Genomic DNA, 19,082 nt, shown 5'->3' with positions numbered 1-19,082 from the left:
TCTTTAAAAATTATATATTCTTTTTTATATAGAAAATTATGTATTCTTTTTTATAGAAAAGAGACATATGCTTGAATCACAGATAGATGAAGTGCTGATGGGTGTGCTTTTCTTTAGTTTATGACTTTGGTTATGTTTTTCATGTTAATTGCAATTTCAATAAATATTTGTAGACTGAAAATGTGTAATAACTTCCCTTTTTCAAAAATTTATTCTGCTAATTTTTTTTGTCTGTCTCTTCTTTCTTGGGTTTTTCTTTATTATCTCCACTTTTCTTGGCTAGGGAGGACCTTAATCTAGTGTTTTCTGAAATGTCAGTTTTTCAAGAAAAATGCAGTATTTCATATAATTTATTTAGAGTAATTTAAAATATCTGATTTTGCACAAGACTTAGGAATACATTGATGACATGACTCTCAATATTTGGATGTTATTTTCTCTGTCTTTTTAAAGGTGGGGAATTTTATTGCTGGGAAAGATGGGGCTTTTCTAGTTAAACCTGGTTAAACCTTTCCTAGTTCTTGTTTATCCCCTGTGTATTCAAATATATTACAACAGGAAAAATTCCTTTATTCTTAATGCCTGCATTTGTAGTTCCAACTGCAATTTACTTTAATAGTCTTTTGGATAGGAAAAGATCCTCAAGAAATTAGACTTCTATGATAGCATTTATGACAGAATATGCATTTTCAAGATAAGGTACAATACAAAGTTTAAGACCTATGTCTCACTTGGAAATAGTAAATAAGCAGTTTCAATGATGAAAAACATACAAGATATATCTACTTGAGAGTTCTTTCCTACCCTTTCTTGAACTAATTTTGCCTGCCTAGAGAGAGCAGTCTTGTGTTGTATGTGGGGGATTAGATAAGACATGTACCAAAATCTCACTGGAAAACAAAGACTGTGTTCAAATAGAGAAAGTACTAACAACAAATGTCCTAGTTTTTTTCCTTTGGGCCAGTTGTATGCTTCACAATTTACAAACGTCAATTAATTTTTGTCGTTGTGGTCTTTGGTTTTTAGCCTATGCTATTTATATGTATTTGGTGAAAGGCACATGTTTCCAGATTTTGTCCTATGGAAGAAAACAGACATTTGGAAATGTGGAAGAGGGCGAAGTGTGCTCACACACTATGACATGCCCCGTTTCCCACTGTAAGTGGGCTGTGATTGCTGGCTTATTCTCATTTGAATCTCAGAGGAAAGGAGACTTCTCATTCAGGCACACAGAGCAAAATCAGACTTTTGCTGCTTTTTTTTCCACTAAAAAAGAGACATACACACACTTTGAAATAGGTAGATAAATGACTGAGTCTCACATATATAGTTGCAAGATGTAGGCAGCTGTTTCCATGGGAGGCTGGGCATATTCCTAGGGATTGTGAAGAGAATGTCATAAATAGATATTTGCCCCAAATGATATGAATTTAGTTCAGCCTGAAGACTAAAAATTTGAGTTTGAGGTGCTCAATAAACACTTGATTGATTGGATGAAGTTCTACCTTTCAAGAGTTTTATAGTTTTTTCCTAGGAAGTTTGCTCTTGCATAGCTAAAAAAAAAAACCCCAAGTCTGTTAGGTTAAAAATATATTGATAAGGAGAACCTGGTGTTAGTCATGCCATAAAGATAAACTTCTTTTCAGTTTTTCAAACTTACGTCACTTTGAGAATGCCTAATGTGAGAGAGCCACCCTCCCTCCTCCATATCCAGAAGAAAGCTTCCTATTAATTTCTCTGACTCCCCTGTGCTCACGTTCTCCCAGGGAATCAGCTGCTTTGTGGCTAAGCCAGGTCCCTAGATACCTGCTTATAGGCTTTATTAAAGGTTTCTAGGCAATAGGGGAGCTGGAAGGCAGAGCCGAGCTGGCTGCTTGGTGGCTAGGAGGCAGCCTGTGTTCTGTGACTGCCAGAATACCTAGGAATGTCTGTCCCTAAAGTATGCTATGAAAGTGAAAACATCCGCCAATGATAACTTATGAGTCTAAGAAAATGAATAGAATAACAGATTGGTTGGGAAAGTCATGTGCAGAGACCTAGGGAGCTAGCCACAGGGCAAGGGTTAGCAGTAACCTTGTGAGCGATCGTTTGCAATATCACGCTCTTGGGAATTTTTAAAAGCTTTATGCTTCTTTGGGACTCTGGGACAACCCCTTGGAAGTAAGGGCAGTTTTTATTACTCTCATTTGATGGATAAGGTTAAATGGCTTCTACAGTTTAATAGTGAACTCAGAAAAGTCCTGAATGTTTACTATTTCAGGAGGAGAACAGGTTTAGTATGATCTCGTAATGGATGAAAAGCCCTCATTACCCTAACATCCAGAGGGTGGGCTGGAGGCATGACATGTGGGTGTGAGACCCCGCACAAGAGAGGTGGGAGAGAGTCTATTCAAGAATTACAAGACCTCTGCTCCCAGGTTGGTGGGCTGATTATTCAATAACTAAAGTGCCATTTCCTGGCCTACTTTGTACAGCTAGTAACTTTCTCAGGGTTTTCATATTTAATGGGAAATAGGATGCCCCAAATTTGAGTTTTCTTTGCTGAGATATTCTTGGTTAATGGCTTCTACACCTGTTTTAATTTAAGTGGGAGTCAGCTTCCCTAATGAAATGGAGTGTGCTTGTCTAATTATGGAGAACCATTACTTTGAAATGGCTGAGCCAATATCTTTAAGAACAATCTTCCTAAGGAAAGAAATCAAGATAATCAAGAGCACCATGTGCTACAGAGGAGAGAGGATGGGCTTCTGCGTGGGACGGGTCTGGGTTTGAATCTATCTATCTAACTATCCATGGTGTGTAGGACAACTATCTACGTCTAACTATCCACGGTGTGTAGGACACGTGCCTTCACTGAGCCTCCGTTTACTCAGTTAATAATGGGGAGATGGCAGGACAGGAATAAAGATGCAGATGCAGAGAATGGACTTGGGACATGGGGAGGGGGAAGGGTAAGCTGGGACGAAGTGAGAGAGTGGCATGGACATATATACACTACCAAATGTAAAATAGATAGCTAGTGGGAAGCAACCACATAGCACAGGGAGATCAGCTCGGTGCTTTGTGACCACCTAGAGGGGTGGGATAGGGAGGGTGGGAGGGAGACGCAAGAGGGAGAGGATATGGGGATATATGTATATGTATAGCTGATTCACTTTGTTATAAAGCAGAAACGAACACATCATTGTAAAGCAATTATACTCCAATAAAGATGTTAAAAAATATAATGGGGAGAATATCCACCCTTCGCTGGGGTCTTGTGAGGATTAAGTGAAATGAGATTACTTTTATTAAAATCGGTTGACATGAAAGAAGAAAACTCATCAAGGTAAACCCATTCTGCACCTAAGACAGGACTCTGTCTCAATAACAGATGCCATGGTTTTAAAAGATGGATCACAATGCCTTTCTGGATGTATTCACGCTGCAAAAATTATTAGCACTGTGGATCCATTAGAAGCCAAATTAAGCTGCTTTCCCATGCCATGCCACTGTCACGCAGGATGCACGCTCTGGGCAGATTTCACGCATTTTTGTCATTGGGTTGGCAGAGCTGTCAAATGCCAGTTTTGAAAGATGAGGCTATCTACAGATGCTTGCATAACACAGTTAAGCAGAGAAACAGAAATGAAAATATCCCTTGGCCATTCATTGTGTGCTGGATAACTTCTGTTTGTGCTTTCAAATGCACTCTCTACCCAGCTCCTGGGCCTGGAGAAATTGCTCTGCACATCTCCTACCGGGCTTCCTCGCCCTCTGGTTTCTGGTTGAGCTCAGTTAACGGGGGCCATTAGCAGAGACTGGGAGATGACAGTGCGTGAACTAGGGACATTTCAATCTTTTTTCTAAGTCATGCAAACATAGAACATGATAAAATTTATATGAATCACTAGAGTAAATGCATAGCTACTTGCAGCTGAAGTGACTGGCCCAAGCCCAGCTCGGCACCAGAATGCTGAGGGATTAATACCTATGCACACCTGTAACCCATTAGTGACACACTGGGGCCACTGCAAAGCACTGCTTTAGTACCCCTAGTATATGTGCTCAGTGAACTTCCCATAGATGTTAATAAATTATTGATTAGTCATGAAAACTCATTACTTACCGTATGATTCTTATTGGGCTACAACTTTATTATTCCCAGCCCTTTACTATAGCATATAACCGTTACTTCCAATAATTACACAGAAATGATGTGCCTTGTTAAATGCAAAACTCAACTGTAAAAGTAAATATTATTATATATGTAAATAGCTGCTTAAGTAAGACAATGACACCATGTTCACTACTTATACTTACTATATCCTTAAAAATAAAATTAAAAACAAATCATGTAGTGCTTACCGGATCCCTTTTCACGAGCTCTCCGTTGGGCACAACTTCAACCAGGTGGATGATGATAATGATAGAATTCAGAACGTAAGTCAGAAACATGTTCTTGTGCAGAGTCACCCTTTGGCACTTAAGGCTCCTGGAAGGAAAAAGTAACAGAAAGCATTAACCAGTGCCAAAATGTTGACGTACCTGGAAAAAAACCCACTTTGTAAATATTTTTTAATATTTTCTTTAGCAACAGAGGAAAGAACATATAGAAGTAAGTGAAGCTGGTTTCATCTTTAAGACTCATTACTACCTTTCTGCCTGATTTTTACAGACAGTTTTCCGGTAGCTCAGAGTTTTCCGTCCTCAGGGTGACTTCCTACAGTAACTAAAAGAGTGAGTGATAAAAATCACTTTTAATTATAACAAATGTCATAAAATTAATTAAGAGAAGGACTTTTACAAGAGAAACCATTAGGGTTTGGAGTTGTGCTTCAGATGAAACATCGACTCTCCATTGATGTAACCCGGCAGAAACTGAGTGGCAAATGGGATAACAGAGCCTGAAGTCAGAAACAAGGCTGCCTGACAGCCTGATTGAATCCATGTCCTTGGCCCATCACATACACAGATTTTATTACGTCTCCTGTCATCCTTTTCCTTCACCATTTCTTTTAATACCTTCTCATTTCTTGTATTCCAACTGGAAATCAACCCTATGGCTCCTTCTTTCCATATCCTCCTGATGGTGGAGCTCAGACACAGGCAGAGAATTCTAACTAGTCTCAAATCGGATCTCGTGCTGAGGCACAGTGTGTTTTGGACCTGGGACCTATCCAAGTGCACTGCTCGTTGGAAGAGCCACGTCCCACCTCTGGCGTACTAAACGGTTTGCTGCAGTTTTCATTCCTTTCTCCTCCACTTCGTAAATCTGTACTTGTGTGAATGTTTGCCAAAATAAACATTAGTTTGAATATCCTATTTCACTTTTTGATGCAAATGTAGACAGCCTACAGGACGGCTATAACAAAATTGGAGTGATTATCCTAGATGAATTAAAATCTCGTGTTTACCATATTTGATCCAGTCAAAAAATGTTTAGCATAATGTGAGAAATTTAACATTAACATTCAGTTAATGATGCCAATCAGTGATCATAGTAACTACTCCTAAAAAATCTTCATGGAATAAAGCTAGAATCCCAGGCATTTTGACAAGAAAATGCTGGGGAAAAATGAATCATGAAAATGCTTTCCTATATTTTCAAATCAAAGGAAAAATGAGTTGTCAATTATCTGTAGTAAAAAGTAACTTTAAGCAATAAGGGCAACTGTCAGAGCATATTTTGATTATTGTAGCTACCTTTTTCAACTCTTCAGGAAGCACAAGTATTAGTAAATAGTTAATACAGAATACTTTAAAATCCTCAACTTGTTGAGCAGGGGTAGAATGCAGGAGGCAGCCAATGGTAAAGATGGGGTTTAGAGGAGAACTTTCTCTCTCTCCCTCTCTCTCTCTTTCTCGCACACACACTACCATGTGCTACTTTATGTAGCAGCAGAAAATTTTGTTAAATAAACTGAAACTAGTTGTTTTTTTAACAGTACTATAAAAAGTAGGATGCAAATTTAAGGCTTTAAAAAGAAAAAATTATTTATGTGAAACATCATGCCCATTTATACTGCATAAACTCTTCCCATAAAGTAACTGTTAAACCTCTGACCTGCCATTTTTCATATAGTCGTAATAGCATTTTATAATTCTTCTCACTGGGAGGCAAATATCTGTGTTCTCATTATTGGATTCAGCCTGGCTTAAACCAACGACAGTTGACATTATGCGTAACTAAGGAGTATGGATGAATGCATCATTCAGCATTGTTATTCTCATGCCTGACTTTCTTTGGATTGGGTAGAGTTCAATAATCTGTCAATGGACATTAGCTTACAGAACTGGTTAATGTTCAGTCTCCTGTGTAAAGCAGAACTGCCCTAAATAAAATATACTTCCTCCACCTCCAGCTTACTCTTGGGTCCTTGTATCCTTGTTTTATTTTTCTTCTTAACACTTACTGCCTCCTGACATATCGTATATTTGTTTACTGCCTGTTATTTTTTCCTTTTCTCTTACTAGAATGGAAATGCTAAAGGAATTTGTTTTGTGTACCTAGGACAGCTTCTGACACACAGTAGGGCTTAATACTCTTTTTTGCATTAAAAATCTTTATATAATAGCAATTTTCTTTGAGCCGTGACCACTAAACAGTTTTTCCAGTACAGAGAATTACATTAAATGCTAGATGATCTCATATTTCATACTTTGTATCATACTGAACATTTGCCAGATTCTTAACTAATATTGGACATTATCCTGTTGTTCAACATTACGTAAAACCTATATACAGTACTGTGTTATGTACACAATGAGAAAGTGATGGTTTAAAGCTGGATAAACTGTTAGGTTCCAAAGGAAGAATATGACTAATATATGAGTCTCTGTCTCTTGAAGATTTCAATATAATTTCTCCTTATTGAGTTTTAAAAATTTTACTACACTTACTTGATGACATTACACTCAGCTTTTGGAAGCGAGTTAAAGGTACTTTAAATTTATAAAATTCTTTCAATAATCCAACACATATTACTGTGTATCCAACTCTGATTCAAACCTTCTTGTAGATGCTAGGGATATATGGTTGAACAAAACAGACAGCTTCTGCCTTCAGGGACCTTATATATTACATAATTATTTACTATTATAATAAAAGAGGTATAGGATGCTGAAGAGGATGAACTGAACTGAAAAAATTATGTGTTTAATTGTTCGCAATACAAATATCCTGTTGCCTGAATGAACATGAGAGAAGCGGACATTTTCCTGTCAGACCTGAAATGTCTTTAGTAGAAATGGCATGAACCAGATGTTAGCTCTACTTTATTCCTCTTGATAAAAAAAAAAAAAAAACCACAGGTATTTAGATGGACAGGACATTGCTTACTCTGAGTGACAGGGAACTATAAGTACTATAGATTCTCCAAGAGCGGGAGGATAAGACAATATAATTTACTCCTGTCTTGGCCCAATCAAGGTGTCATTCACATGTGAGGATGAGATAACGATTTACTTTCATAGGAATCTCAAGATGTCACACTTTAAAGTTAAAGCTAAATGTCATATTTATGATTTTAATTTACCTGGTATAAATCTTTCACATTGAAAACTTTGTTTCAAGTTACTGGTATCCTATGCATGTATGTGTATGCTTGCAGGATACTGAAGTTGTATGAGAAGGTGCTTAATGTTTGCCTTGAGTCTTGCAGATTGTATAGATCAGTTTAATATCACAGGACAAGGCACAACTTTAAGTTTTCCTTTACGTAGGTATCATACCTTGTTCATGATGGACAAGAGAAGTGAGGGAAGGAGGGAATGTGAAATGGATTGCATTAAAACTCCTAGAAAAATTCAGAACAATGTGTTATACATCTTTCCTATCTGACAAGGGACTTTATATCTTTGGATTTAGCACAAAATCTTTACCCTTAAGGAACTCCCTTTCAATCATAACTCTTGCTTCTTTTCCTATTACTACTGTTCTATGAGGGAACATGTGCCAAGAGGTGATCAACAGTTATCTTTGGTGTCCTGCCATGTCAAGGGTGGGCTGGGAGAAAGGAGGCTGTTTTTGCTGCCATTGATTTAATGGTTTCTCTGGAGGAACAGGAAGGCAGCCAGAGATGTATAATAGGATACTATACAAGATCGTTATCTATCCATCCTCTATAAAGATGTGAAATAGAATAATAGGGAATACTGAGTAATAGAGGAATCAATATTCCTTTTAGAGGTCCCAGTGGAAAACTTTTTTTTTTTTGGCCAGTGTGGTCAGTGTAATGTAATGTAGAAAATGTAATGCAATGAACACGCTTCTCTTTCAGCATATATCTCTGTTAACTTTCAGGCAAGAGTAATTGATATTCACAATATGTAATCAGCAAGTAGTACTTTGGTACCAAGTAGTCAAAATGGATGTTAATGAATGTTCTATTATTGGACCTTCCTTAAGAAAAAACAGTGAGATGTTTCAGTATTTAGAATTATTATGCAGAAATGTAAATTGATAAATTGTACATGGAACTGATATGTGAATTTATTGCAAACTTGCTTAAAATGGCAGGAAACAAACACAAATGTCCACTTATGTGACTTTCTCAAGCCAGTCTTCTCTAAAGGTATTTTTATTTTAACCCTCTTATTGACATTTACTCTTGGCATCTAGTAGTGAGGAGTCTTAAGTAATTTGATGGTTCTATTCAATTCCTCTCCATGGTATTACTCCTATTTTTCCCAGTATAGGTCCTAAACCAAATATCCTAAAAAGGCTGTTTTCAACCTTTAATTGGTGGACCAGAAGTAACCTGTATGTCATCCTGAATATTATTTTAACTCTGCCACTTTGTACAGTTAAGATCTTCAGTATTGCCTTTTCTATGATTTAAATCACTGAAAAATTTTTCCTTTATCTTGAAGAGGGCCTAGAAGTTCAATTTTATTCTTTTAAAATAACGAAGACTCTATATACATTTCTACAATCATTTTCCAATAGCACAGAGAGCATGATTCTTATTTGTTTCAGGTTACACAGTCCTGCCTTTTATCTTCTCCTGAATGCTCAGAATAAAATCACATTAAGATTAGCGGCATGCCTTAATGATCTCATTCTGAGTAATACCCCAGGATTTTTAGCAAAGTATTGGCAGTTCTACAGCCTCCCATATATTCAGTAACTCCTCTGTAGGCCTTCCTGGCCTGCTGGTTTGAGAAGGACACCTGCAGGGTTATTCCTTTTTATAGACCCTAGAAGGCACATGTTAGGATTTTAGAGTGAGGTTTCAATGGGATGATTATGAATGAGGCATTAGGTCTCAGAAGCAGAGCTGAGTGTAACTTCTCATTTTGGTTTCATGAACATCTTATGAAATTGATTATTTGGGTTTTGCAAAATAACTCAACCCTGGGCGTGCAGAATTAAGCAAGGGAGTGATGATTATTGCTTGCTCAGGTTTCACACAGATGATGCCATTTAAGTACATAAATTATAAAACCTTCCCTTGTAATGTGCAGTAAATATCACAAGGGTGATGTTGAGTGTTTGAAAAAAACCTGGGAAAATATTTCTATTTAAAAGATAAAATGCAGTCATAGATCAGTTATTTTTATTTTCACAGTCACTTTGAATATTTCTGAAATCCAAATGTAAGAAAAAATGTGATGAATTAGAAACGTACTTTAAGAAAAACAGATGGCATTGATAGTTTTAGTTTGGGCAGATTTAAGGTAAGATTAAGAACAGGTATAAAAATCAGACATGACTGCTTCTGGATTTGAATATTTAGCATCTCAGCATGTGTGTTTTTTGTATCCGAGTCACCTCTTACTGTGTGCACCCTAGAGAACCAACTGTTTCAGTTTGTGTCTTCCCACTGTTAGATTCAGATTCTACCTCAATAAGACATGTTTTTCCTCCCAAGACTTAAGTTACTGTTTGGAAGGTTCTTGAAACAGAGAGACAGTAAGGGCAAAATCTGTGCTTCCTAGATAGTATGCCCCTACTCCCAAGGATTTTACCAGATTAATTCTGTTTTGGGACTAACTGGAAGTGAGAAATATTTCACTTTGCCTATGTGCTACACTTTTAAACACCCATCTTTAGTGGCTTAATAGAGAAATTATTGAAAGAACATTCTTACTTTCTTTGCTGATTTGCCTCTCATACCTCATCACTTATTTAAGTGACTGGAGAAATAAAGAACTAAGAAATCTCCCTTGACATTATTTTATCTTTAAAGTCCTGTGTACATTTATTAATTGCAGAGTTACAAATTTGGGGCTTTTTATTTCAATTTTCTTATGGTTATATTTAAAAAATTTAAAGAATGGACTTTTAGTGACAGACTTTTTAATCAAAGTTATATGAGAGCCATGATGATGTATTTTTGCTCTGTGGTCAAGTGTAGTTGAAAAATGAATAGACATTCAAAGATTAATCATGCTATGTGTTTACTCTGCTGTATTCTGATCATTAATTGAAAAAATTATTCTAATAATTAATCCTTCATGTCTTGTTGCTTTATCAGTCTTTCTCCTGTTAAACCAAATATGGAAGAAGCTCATTCTCTGCTTATTTATGTTATTATTTGCTATTCAGTTAAAAAATTGCTATTCAGTTATATTGCTTAATCAACATAAACTGATGATGTTGACATAATACAATATGTAATTATGATGTAAGTTATAGACAAAGATTAAAAATAGGATCAAGGAAAAAAATAATTGTAGTTGTATTAAGGGTGTGGTAAGTGTGATTCTTCCCTTGGTTTGATTTTTTCTAGTATTATCATGGCAATATTTTTTAAAAAGTCAAATAAAGATTGTTATTTTATATATGAATCACTATACATTTAATTACATATCACATCTTTTAAGTGTGGAGAATTATTTGTAGTCTGTGCCTATGAACTTTTCTTAACCATTTGTATAATATCACTAAAAAAAGTATCAGTGGAAGGAAATAGCACTGTAGCGTGCCTCCTGCCTTTGATTTAAAGAAATGACACTAAATTTAGGACATGTTTTTAGGATCAAATTTAACATATGTTACTATCTCACATACATTGTGGTCATTCCTAAAACTACAGAATATTTTAAATTCTCCATTATTGTAAAATCAGTATCTATATCAACTTAATCATTTTGCAATAGGTAATGCAATCATTTGTGTGGACACAGCCTCAGAATAGAAACCCTCATTGCAATTTTGTTTCTTACAGTTCTTAGAAGACACTTTCAGTTAACAATGGTAGGTGTGCAAGGGCAAAAAACTGACACTTGACAGCAGGCCATCTTCTTCTAGAGGTTCTCCTTGACTCTGGCTGAGTTAGTCAAGGCCAAAAGAAACTTCCTTTTCTGGCTGAACACGATCATGGCCTTACCAGCCCCACTTCTCTTCTGGCCCAATCCACTTACATACAGTACAGCTCATAATTAAGCAGGGTGTGTTTGAACTTGTGGCCATGGCCTCCATATTTTAGAGTGAGGGTAAAAGAAGGAGGATTATTTCCTCAATACTTCATGGAAGCTTAGCCATGGTAAGTGGAACTTAACCATGTTAATGCGGTGTATTTACGGGCTCACAGGATTATTTCATTTTGGGAAGGAGGCATATCGCCTTTGAAAATTATATGTATCCATCCTATTTTCCTCAAAGATAGGGTTAAACAGCATATTTTAATTAATTTCATTTTTCTTGCTACTTCATGACTCCCAGTGTTACATGTCTTGTAATCAGCAGACTTCCCCCTGCCCAACACTCTTGCAGAGTATGCCATTTATTTTAGTACCTAAGAGAAGAAAATAAAAGGCAGATGCTATAGGTGTACTTACCTAACAAGCACGAAAATCGCCAGGGAAATCACCAGGGTGAACATCGACATAGAATGACCCACAATAGCCAAGTAGTACAGAATGTATGCATTCTGCAACAACAACAAAACCAGTTACAAAAGCAGATAGGTGAATAAATTATTATAGAAGAGGGAAAACAGTTTATTTTTATTTTTTTTCATCAGTGTACACATGTCAATCCCAATTGCTCAATTCATCACACCACCACCACCACCCCCCACCGCTTTCCCCCCTTGGTGTCCATACGTTTGTTCTCTACATCTGTGTCTCAATTCCTGCCCGAAAACAGTTTATTTTTAAATAGTGTAAATCAACAAATGTTTTGCTCCTTTAAAAAAATGACTAAAATGATAACAAATATTTCAGAGAATTAAATTATGTTGAATTATAAATTGGATTAATAGATTAACTTTTCTAAGAATGTCAGTTTTACTGGAATATGCATGACATGGTGGGAAGAATAGAAGATGGGATTCATCAGAGCATTCTTTACTCAGAGTATTATCATTAAGTGTTTGTGTGACACTCATAGGTCCAGTCACTTCAATTTTCCAGACTGCAGTAGTCCTCATCTATAAAAGCATGTGGTTGGAATAGATGATTTTTAAAGCAATTATATGTTGTAAGGAACATCATTTAATACAGGGACACAGAAATATTGGATGTGAAAGGACGAGAAAAGATGGCCCAGGTAAACACTAACCATAAGAAAACTGGTGTGATATCATACAAGTCCAGATGTTAAGTCAGGATGATACAGCAATGCTAAATGTCTATGCACCTAATAATATAAACTCAAACCACACAGAGCATAAAGCAAAAACTGACAGCTCCTAGTAATCAACAGAATGAACACAGGGAGGAAAAATCTAGCTATAGAAGATTTGAACAACATGCTCAACAAACTTTACTAATTCACATATAATAAGCATTGCACACAACATCTGCAGAATACCCATTCTTTTCAAATGCACAAAGAATATCCAAATTGACATACACTAGTCAGTAAAGCAAATGAATATATTTCAAATAATTAAAATCTTAAATAGCATCTTCACTGACCATAATACTCTAGAAATTAATAAAAAGATAACTTAAAAAACACCTTCATATTGTTGAAAAGCAAACAATATATTTCTAAATAAACATTGGATCAAAGAAGAACTCACAATGACATACCAAAACTTTTTGGATGTAGATGAAGCTGTACATAGAGGGAAGTTTAAAGACTAACATACATATATGAGAAAAGAAGATGGAAAATCAATGACCTAAATTTCCATCTAAAGAAAATTAAACTTAAAGAATGTAAAAGAAAGGAAATAGAAATGATAAAGAGAACTTGAATATATATTGAGAGGATCAGAGACAAAACCTAGTTGTTAAAAAAAAATAATAATTTCAATGCTCCTTAGCAAGACTGATCAAGAAAAAAAAGACCCAAGAGAAATGAAAATATATGTGCACACAAAAACTTGTACACAAAATGTTTATAGCACCATTCATAATAGTCAATAAGTGGAAATAACATAAATGTCCATCAACTGGTGTATGTGGTTTGTCCACAGAATGGAATACTATTCAGCCATAGAAAGGAATGAAGTACTTACACATGCTATAACATGGACGAACATTGAAAACATCAAGCTAAGTGAAAGAAGCCAGTCACAAAAAACCACATATTGTATAATCCTATTAATATGAAATGTCCAGAAAAGGCAAATCTCTTAGAGACAGAAAGTAGATTAATGGCTACCTAGAAATCCTTCTGTTACTATTTGCAGTTGATATAATACTACACGTATAAAATATAAAATTTATAAATTACTAAAATTAATAAGTGAATTTTACAAAAATTGTTGGATATAAAAATGAGAAGTTTTATTTTAATACATAAACAACAAATAATAAAATTTCAAATGTGGCATTTACAACTGCATTAAAAAATCAAATGCTTGAGAATAAATCTGCAGAAGGATGTGTGTGACCTCTACACAGAAATCTATAAAACATTATTGAGTGATATTAAAGACTGAGATGGATAGAGGGATATATTCTATTCAATGTTTGGAAGAAATGATATTATAAAGATCTCAAAATTTTCAAACTGATCACAAGGTTTCTTTGCACGTAAAATTTGACAGACTGCTTCTAAAATTTGCACTGAAAATACAAAGAAAAAATATAGCCCCGACAATCTTGAAGAAGAACACAGTGGAAAGACCTACTCTATGGAGCATCATGATTTGTTATAAAGCCACCGGAATCCAGCAGTGTGATACTGGCGCAAGGAGAGACAAATAGACCTTGTGCAACGGAGTCCAGAAGCATGTAGTGACATGTATGGTCACTTGATATATAATAATGGTGATGCTACAGGGCAGTAGGGAAAGGATGGTCTTTTCAATAAATGTTGCTGGGTCAGTTGAATAGCGATATGGAAAAAAAATACAATGAATCCCTAACTCTAATTTTCAACAAACTAAAATGTGTGTTCCAAACTGAAAAGCAATGGTACCTCTTAGGTATAATCTTTGACCAGCAGTAGACATAGCTCAAGCATTTAAATCTAAGTTCTTTACTTATGTTATTCCACATTGTTATATTTTCCAGTGTTGCCTTTTATGTTTATGATGCCAATGGGAGAGACATTTAGGGGCAGGTGGACCTATGACACTCCTCTGACAATAGTGGATCGTTTCCTTCTCTATTTACTGATAGGTAGAACTCTCTAAGCACCTAACTTGTTTTCAGAGCTGGGCACCCTGTATTCTATTTTGGGAGAAAAAGAGACTGTAATATCCATTTGGTGGGTGAAAAAAACAGAGACTCAGAGAGGGCAATGGCTTGAAAGCAGGACAACATAATCTCTGGGCTTCTGGTGTTAAGTTCCCTCCCACAACAGGTTATTGGGTTGTGGGAGGAACTTAAGGTATTTTCAATAACTTATTGGGTCCTGGTATGAATGTGAATGCAGTGTAGATAAGCTGGATAATTTCTACGGAGTTCTTTGAATTCCTGGGAGAAACGCGCCATTTATGTACAAATCATTACCCTTGAACATTTTGATTCTTATCAATTTCCTTGTGAAGGGCCTGAGATTGAAGCACTAATTCTGCTTAAAAGGCTCACAAAACAGAGCCCTTTGTTTGGTTATGTGCATTATTGCTAGACAGAAACAGATATTGCCTTGTAGGCCTTAGAGTTTCAAAATGAACGTGTCAACTTATCCTGAATTGTGGTTGCATCATTTCACTAGGCATTTACATATTGTTCGCCAGTTTCATTGTTGATACTGCTCTGCTAATGGTGCTTTTTATCCTTGCAGGTAATGATAGTAAATCTGGAAAAGTTGGTTTATACCTAGAACTGATGAAAACTTCAGTATAGCTTGTAGGTCCCTTCTTAGGAGGTATTTAGGAATCTTTGCAAGAAAACACCCAGCTCCTGTCTTTTTCCCCTAGGAATTCATTTTCTGGCTCTTTTTCTAACTTTACCACTAGACAAAAACAGGTGTGGCATTTTCTAACAGTTTTCCCTTTTAAATAGTTTACCATATTGAGTCCCCTTGCCATTTAAAGTACTGTTTTTAATTTGGATATATAGGCATGCCAGTATTTTATTTTTATCTCTGCATATTTTATTTGTAAGGAAATTTTATATAATTTAATTCATTTTCTTTCAGTTGCCTCCAGAATACTTTAAAAAATATTTATGCTTCTGAAATAGAATTGTCTAAATGTGTAAGGTTAAATCAACAGCTCATAATTTATTTGCCATTTTTGTATCATTCTTAAGACTGAGAAGTGTTTGTTTTTATTTTAAATAAATTCTAGGTTGATTTCTTCTTCTTTTTTTTTTTTTTTGCCTGTATATAGATGGAAGATTTGTGCATAGAATTTCAATCATTATGTTAGGTGCCTAGAGGGGAGTATTTATTCTTAAAATACTTTATTTCCTTCTCAGATGTGGCCAGAGTGTGTGAAGAGGTCAAATGTGGCAGCACTGAGAATTGTTTATTTGGATCTGCACTCTTTCTAACAATTCAGTTAAAAGAGTTAAAATTTTTTTCTGTAAAATAATCAGCATTCATTCAGGAAATTCCTTACTCATTGACATGTCATTTCAATCAGACCTTATTAAATAAATAGCTCTAGGACGTAGGCATGTGTCTGACTCTCAGGGGTGACTTAGCAATTTGTGGAAGCGGTAACTGGCTTTGGTGCCCTCAGCCTGTGCCTGTGACGAGACGTCCCTCTAGTCAACTGGTCTCTAAGCTATCTATTCATCTTCTTTGTTTTTAATTGTTGTTTATTTTGTTTTTAATGGAAGGAAAAATTCCTATACTCGTAAAGCTTCTTTACAGGAAACAAAAGCACTGATGTGCGTGTAGCTTCCAACTTCACAATAACTGAGCATACAGGATCTTTGAAGGAAACAATAGGTTTCTCTTGCAGCCACCAGGGCTGTGCAGAGATGCCCTGTGTGCTAAACGCTGACCAACGGTTTCTCCCAGCTCCGTGGGGAGAGGAGGCTGGTGGTAGACTTAATGATCTTTTCAGATTTCTGAAGCATCTGAAGAAGGCAGTAACTATCTGCCCCCCCATTCCCCGGCCCGCCCCACTGGCTTAAATGTTTCTAAGCAAAGATAGTAAAAATATTTAACAGCCGGTAAGACACAAGAAGTAACAAGTTAGAATGGACTTCCACTGAAAATAATCTAAACAGCCACACTCGTGTCAGTGGGCTGATGAGAAGCTCCATTCTTAGAGTTCCTTCAAGGCTTGATAGTAAAACTGTCATAGACATCTCAGGACAGGGATGGGGACACAAGCGTTAGCTGGTGACTTGTGGAGAAATCTGTAGTTTTGGAACTCTTCCAGGAGAAGAGATGTTAAGGCAGTTCCTGGAAATGCTGCCTAATGTCTGGCACTGTGGGGAATCCCATCATTTGCTCCATGGACATGTTCCCCTTGCCATAAATGGCCTGGTTCCACACGCTCACAGAACTCTCACTGACCGAATGCCAACCAAGAAGTAAAACATCATTTTCTCTAGTGTCAATTCATAGAGTCCCTAGAATTGACAGGTCATTATCTGATTTCCTTCTACAAAATAGTTGGCGTCTTGGTAGCAGGTGTTTTACAATTAGGCATAAATTTCCATGCATAGAGGATGGCATTCTCACCCAATACTGAAATTTGAAATAGAACCTACCTGCATTTTCTCAGGAGTGAAAGCGTTACACATAGTATAGTTGGACCAGGATATGTTGCTGTCAGGGTGCGTGTACCAAACCCCGTCTTCCTCACAGTACTTTGTAACTTTTTCTGTTAATGAAACAAAACTTACTATCTCAAAATTGCAAGAAGGAAAAACAATAAATGAAAGCTTAAAAGCCATTCCAAAGTGTTAATCACTTTATAGAACTTGAACGTGAATACAAGTCAATAGAGACTACCTCGAATCCTGCATTATACAGGGTGCTTTAATATGCATTGCTTCAATTTAGCTTCAGCAAAGTCATGTGAAGCACTGTTATCTCCATTTTACTTTGCCAAACTCATTCTGAGTTATTCAGACTTTTTCTAGTTCTCCAAAGTACCTCTCCAAAGCGTTTATTGCTTAGAGATCATATAACAATCCTGAACTGGTAAAATATGAAAAGAGATTTTACCAGTGTGTTTGCAATCCTCACATAGTTTTGATTTTTGATAATTTCATAGGGATAATATTTTTGAAGCATTGTTCTTCATTGGCAAAGGCAAAGAGCTATCATACCTATGGAAAACCCTTTTATATATGGTTTCTGGTGTTTTTCTTTTAGCACAAGGATATGGAAATCAGAATCATATACTAATATTTGTCATTGTTTTAAAGGCTAAGAAACAATGTTAAAAAATTTATTTTGCTGAAATATTACTTAGATCTGATAACATTTAAAGTAATTTTCTATCAGAAGTTGCGGTTAGTCAAATCAACATGCTAAGAGCTAGTATGAAAATTATTTTAACTTTGGCAGTTTTTAGGGTGAAATTCATAATTTTTCATTGTATGAATGAAACAGATACTACCAAACTCAGCACAAGATTTAAACTGAAAATTGTAGACTTGTTTGTAATATGTCTACTCCAACAATGATTTAAAATGGATGAAAAAACACATTTTTCAAACAAAAGGTGTTTTAAAGCACCTATTAGAATCATCATTGCTTAATGTAAATCTGTTTCAATGTTAAGTAGAAAAATTTTAAATTGCGAATTTACTGTGACTGCCCTCGGACAAAAACTATTTAAAGAATCACCATTGGACACCAACAACGCTTCCCAAAGGGTCAGCACTAATCAGCAGGGAAAAATTGATGTTGAAAACTGGTCAATGATTTAGTTAATGCTTTGTCAACGACCATTCTAAGCTTACTTGCAATTACAAAAAAAGTGGTTTGTAATGCAGCATTTTATCTTTAACATATTGTTAGAAAGTAGTTTTGTTTTATTGAAATGAATATAATTTGGTTTTTACAAAGTTATGCAGCTATATAGCGTAACGTGTTCTACGGAAGAGGGTGTCCCTCCTGAGGAAGTCCTTCCCAATCACGGACGGCACTGTAGGAAATATTGTTTTGTTTGGATTTAACTCAAGTCTGGATCTAGGCATTTCCGGGTTCTAACTGTTGCAGCTATCAAGAATCTGTCATCCTCCACCTGGCAAATCTTTCAATATTTGACGGAAGGCTACGTCTACTCTGACTTCCCTTTCTAAACCAAACACCGCTATTCACTCTCACCACACATGCTGTCCCCTCACAGCCTGAAGCCTCCCTGCATGTGCTCTGAGATTGGCACTTCCCTCTAAAATAGTCTAAGTTTGAACTGCCCCGTGAAGAGGCGGCATGCTTCCTTCCGTCTAGATTCACATCGAGGAGCTTTTTCCAGATGCTCAAAACCCAGTCCCCAGAGATTTGTGTTCCATTAATCTGAAGAGGTGCCAGACGCAAGCATTTTTAAGAAGCTCACTGATTCCAAAGGGTATCAGGGTTGACAATCATTGTCCTCAACCGTGTGTTGGCCACCTTGGCTCTGTCCCGTTACTGCTGACTGAGTGTTTGACTCCTGCCCTTAAATCCATCCTAATAAGGATTTGCTTTTTATACTCCAGCATATTCCTTCAGACTCCCAGCCTCTTTGGAATTTCAATACTGTTATTCATTCTTTCATTACCTACCTGTCTTTTACCAAGCACTTTGTTTAAAATGAAATCTCTTCATTTCATTAAACTGTTGTATGTATCATCAA

The 19,082-nt window shown here is 36.2% G+C and overlaps 1 protein-coding gene and 1 long non-coding RNA gene across 2 annotated transcripts in view; both read right to left on the bottom strand.

Moving 5' to 3' along the window:
• LOC309665606 overlaps positions 1-19,082 on the bottom strand; it is a 419,674-nt gene that overhangs the window by 171,952 nt on the left and 228,640 nt on the right. The gene's annotated exons all lie outside the window — the stretch shown is intronic.
• The window catches only part of CALCR (calcitonin receptor), a 138,191-nt gene that overhangs the window by 26,329 nt on the left and 92,780 nt on the right, over positions 1-19,082 (bottom strand). Inside the window, exons 5-7 of the mRNA XM_082471932.1 lie at positions 17,005-17,117; positions 11,767-11,858; positions 4,348-4,474 (exon numbers count right to left, since the gene is read on the bottom strand). Coding sequence (XP_082328058.1) covers positions 4,348-4,474; positions 11,767-11,858; positions 17,005-17,117 — 332 coding nt within the window. The remainder of the gene's footprint in view (positions 1-4,347; positions 4,475-11,766; positions 11,859-17,004; positions 17,118-19,082) is intronic.

This window comes from Balaenoptera physalus (assembly GCF_965194825.1).
Source record: "Balaenoptera physalus genome assembly, chromosome: 8".
NCBI lineage: Eukaryota > Metazoa > Chordata > Mammalia > Artiodactyla > Balaenopteridae > Balaenoptera > Balaenoptera physalus.
This window is presented reverse-complemented; position numbering and strand designations above follow the sequence as displayed.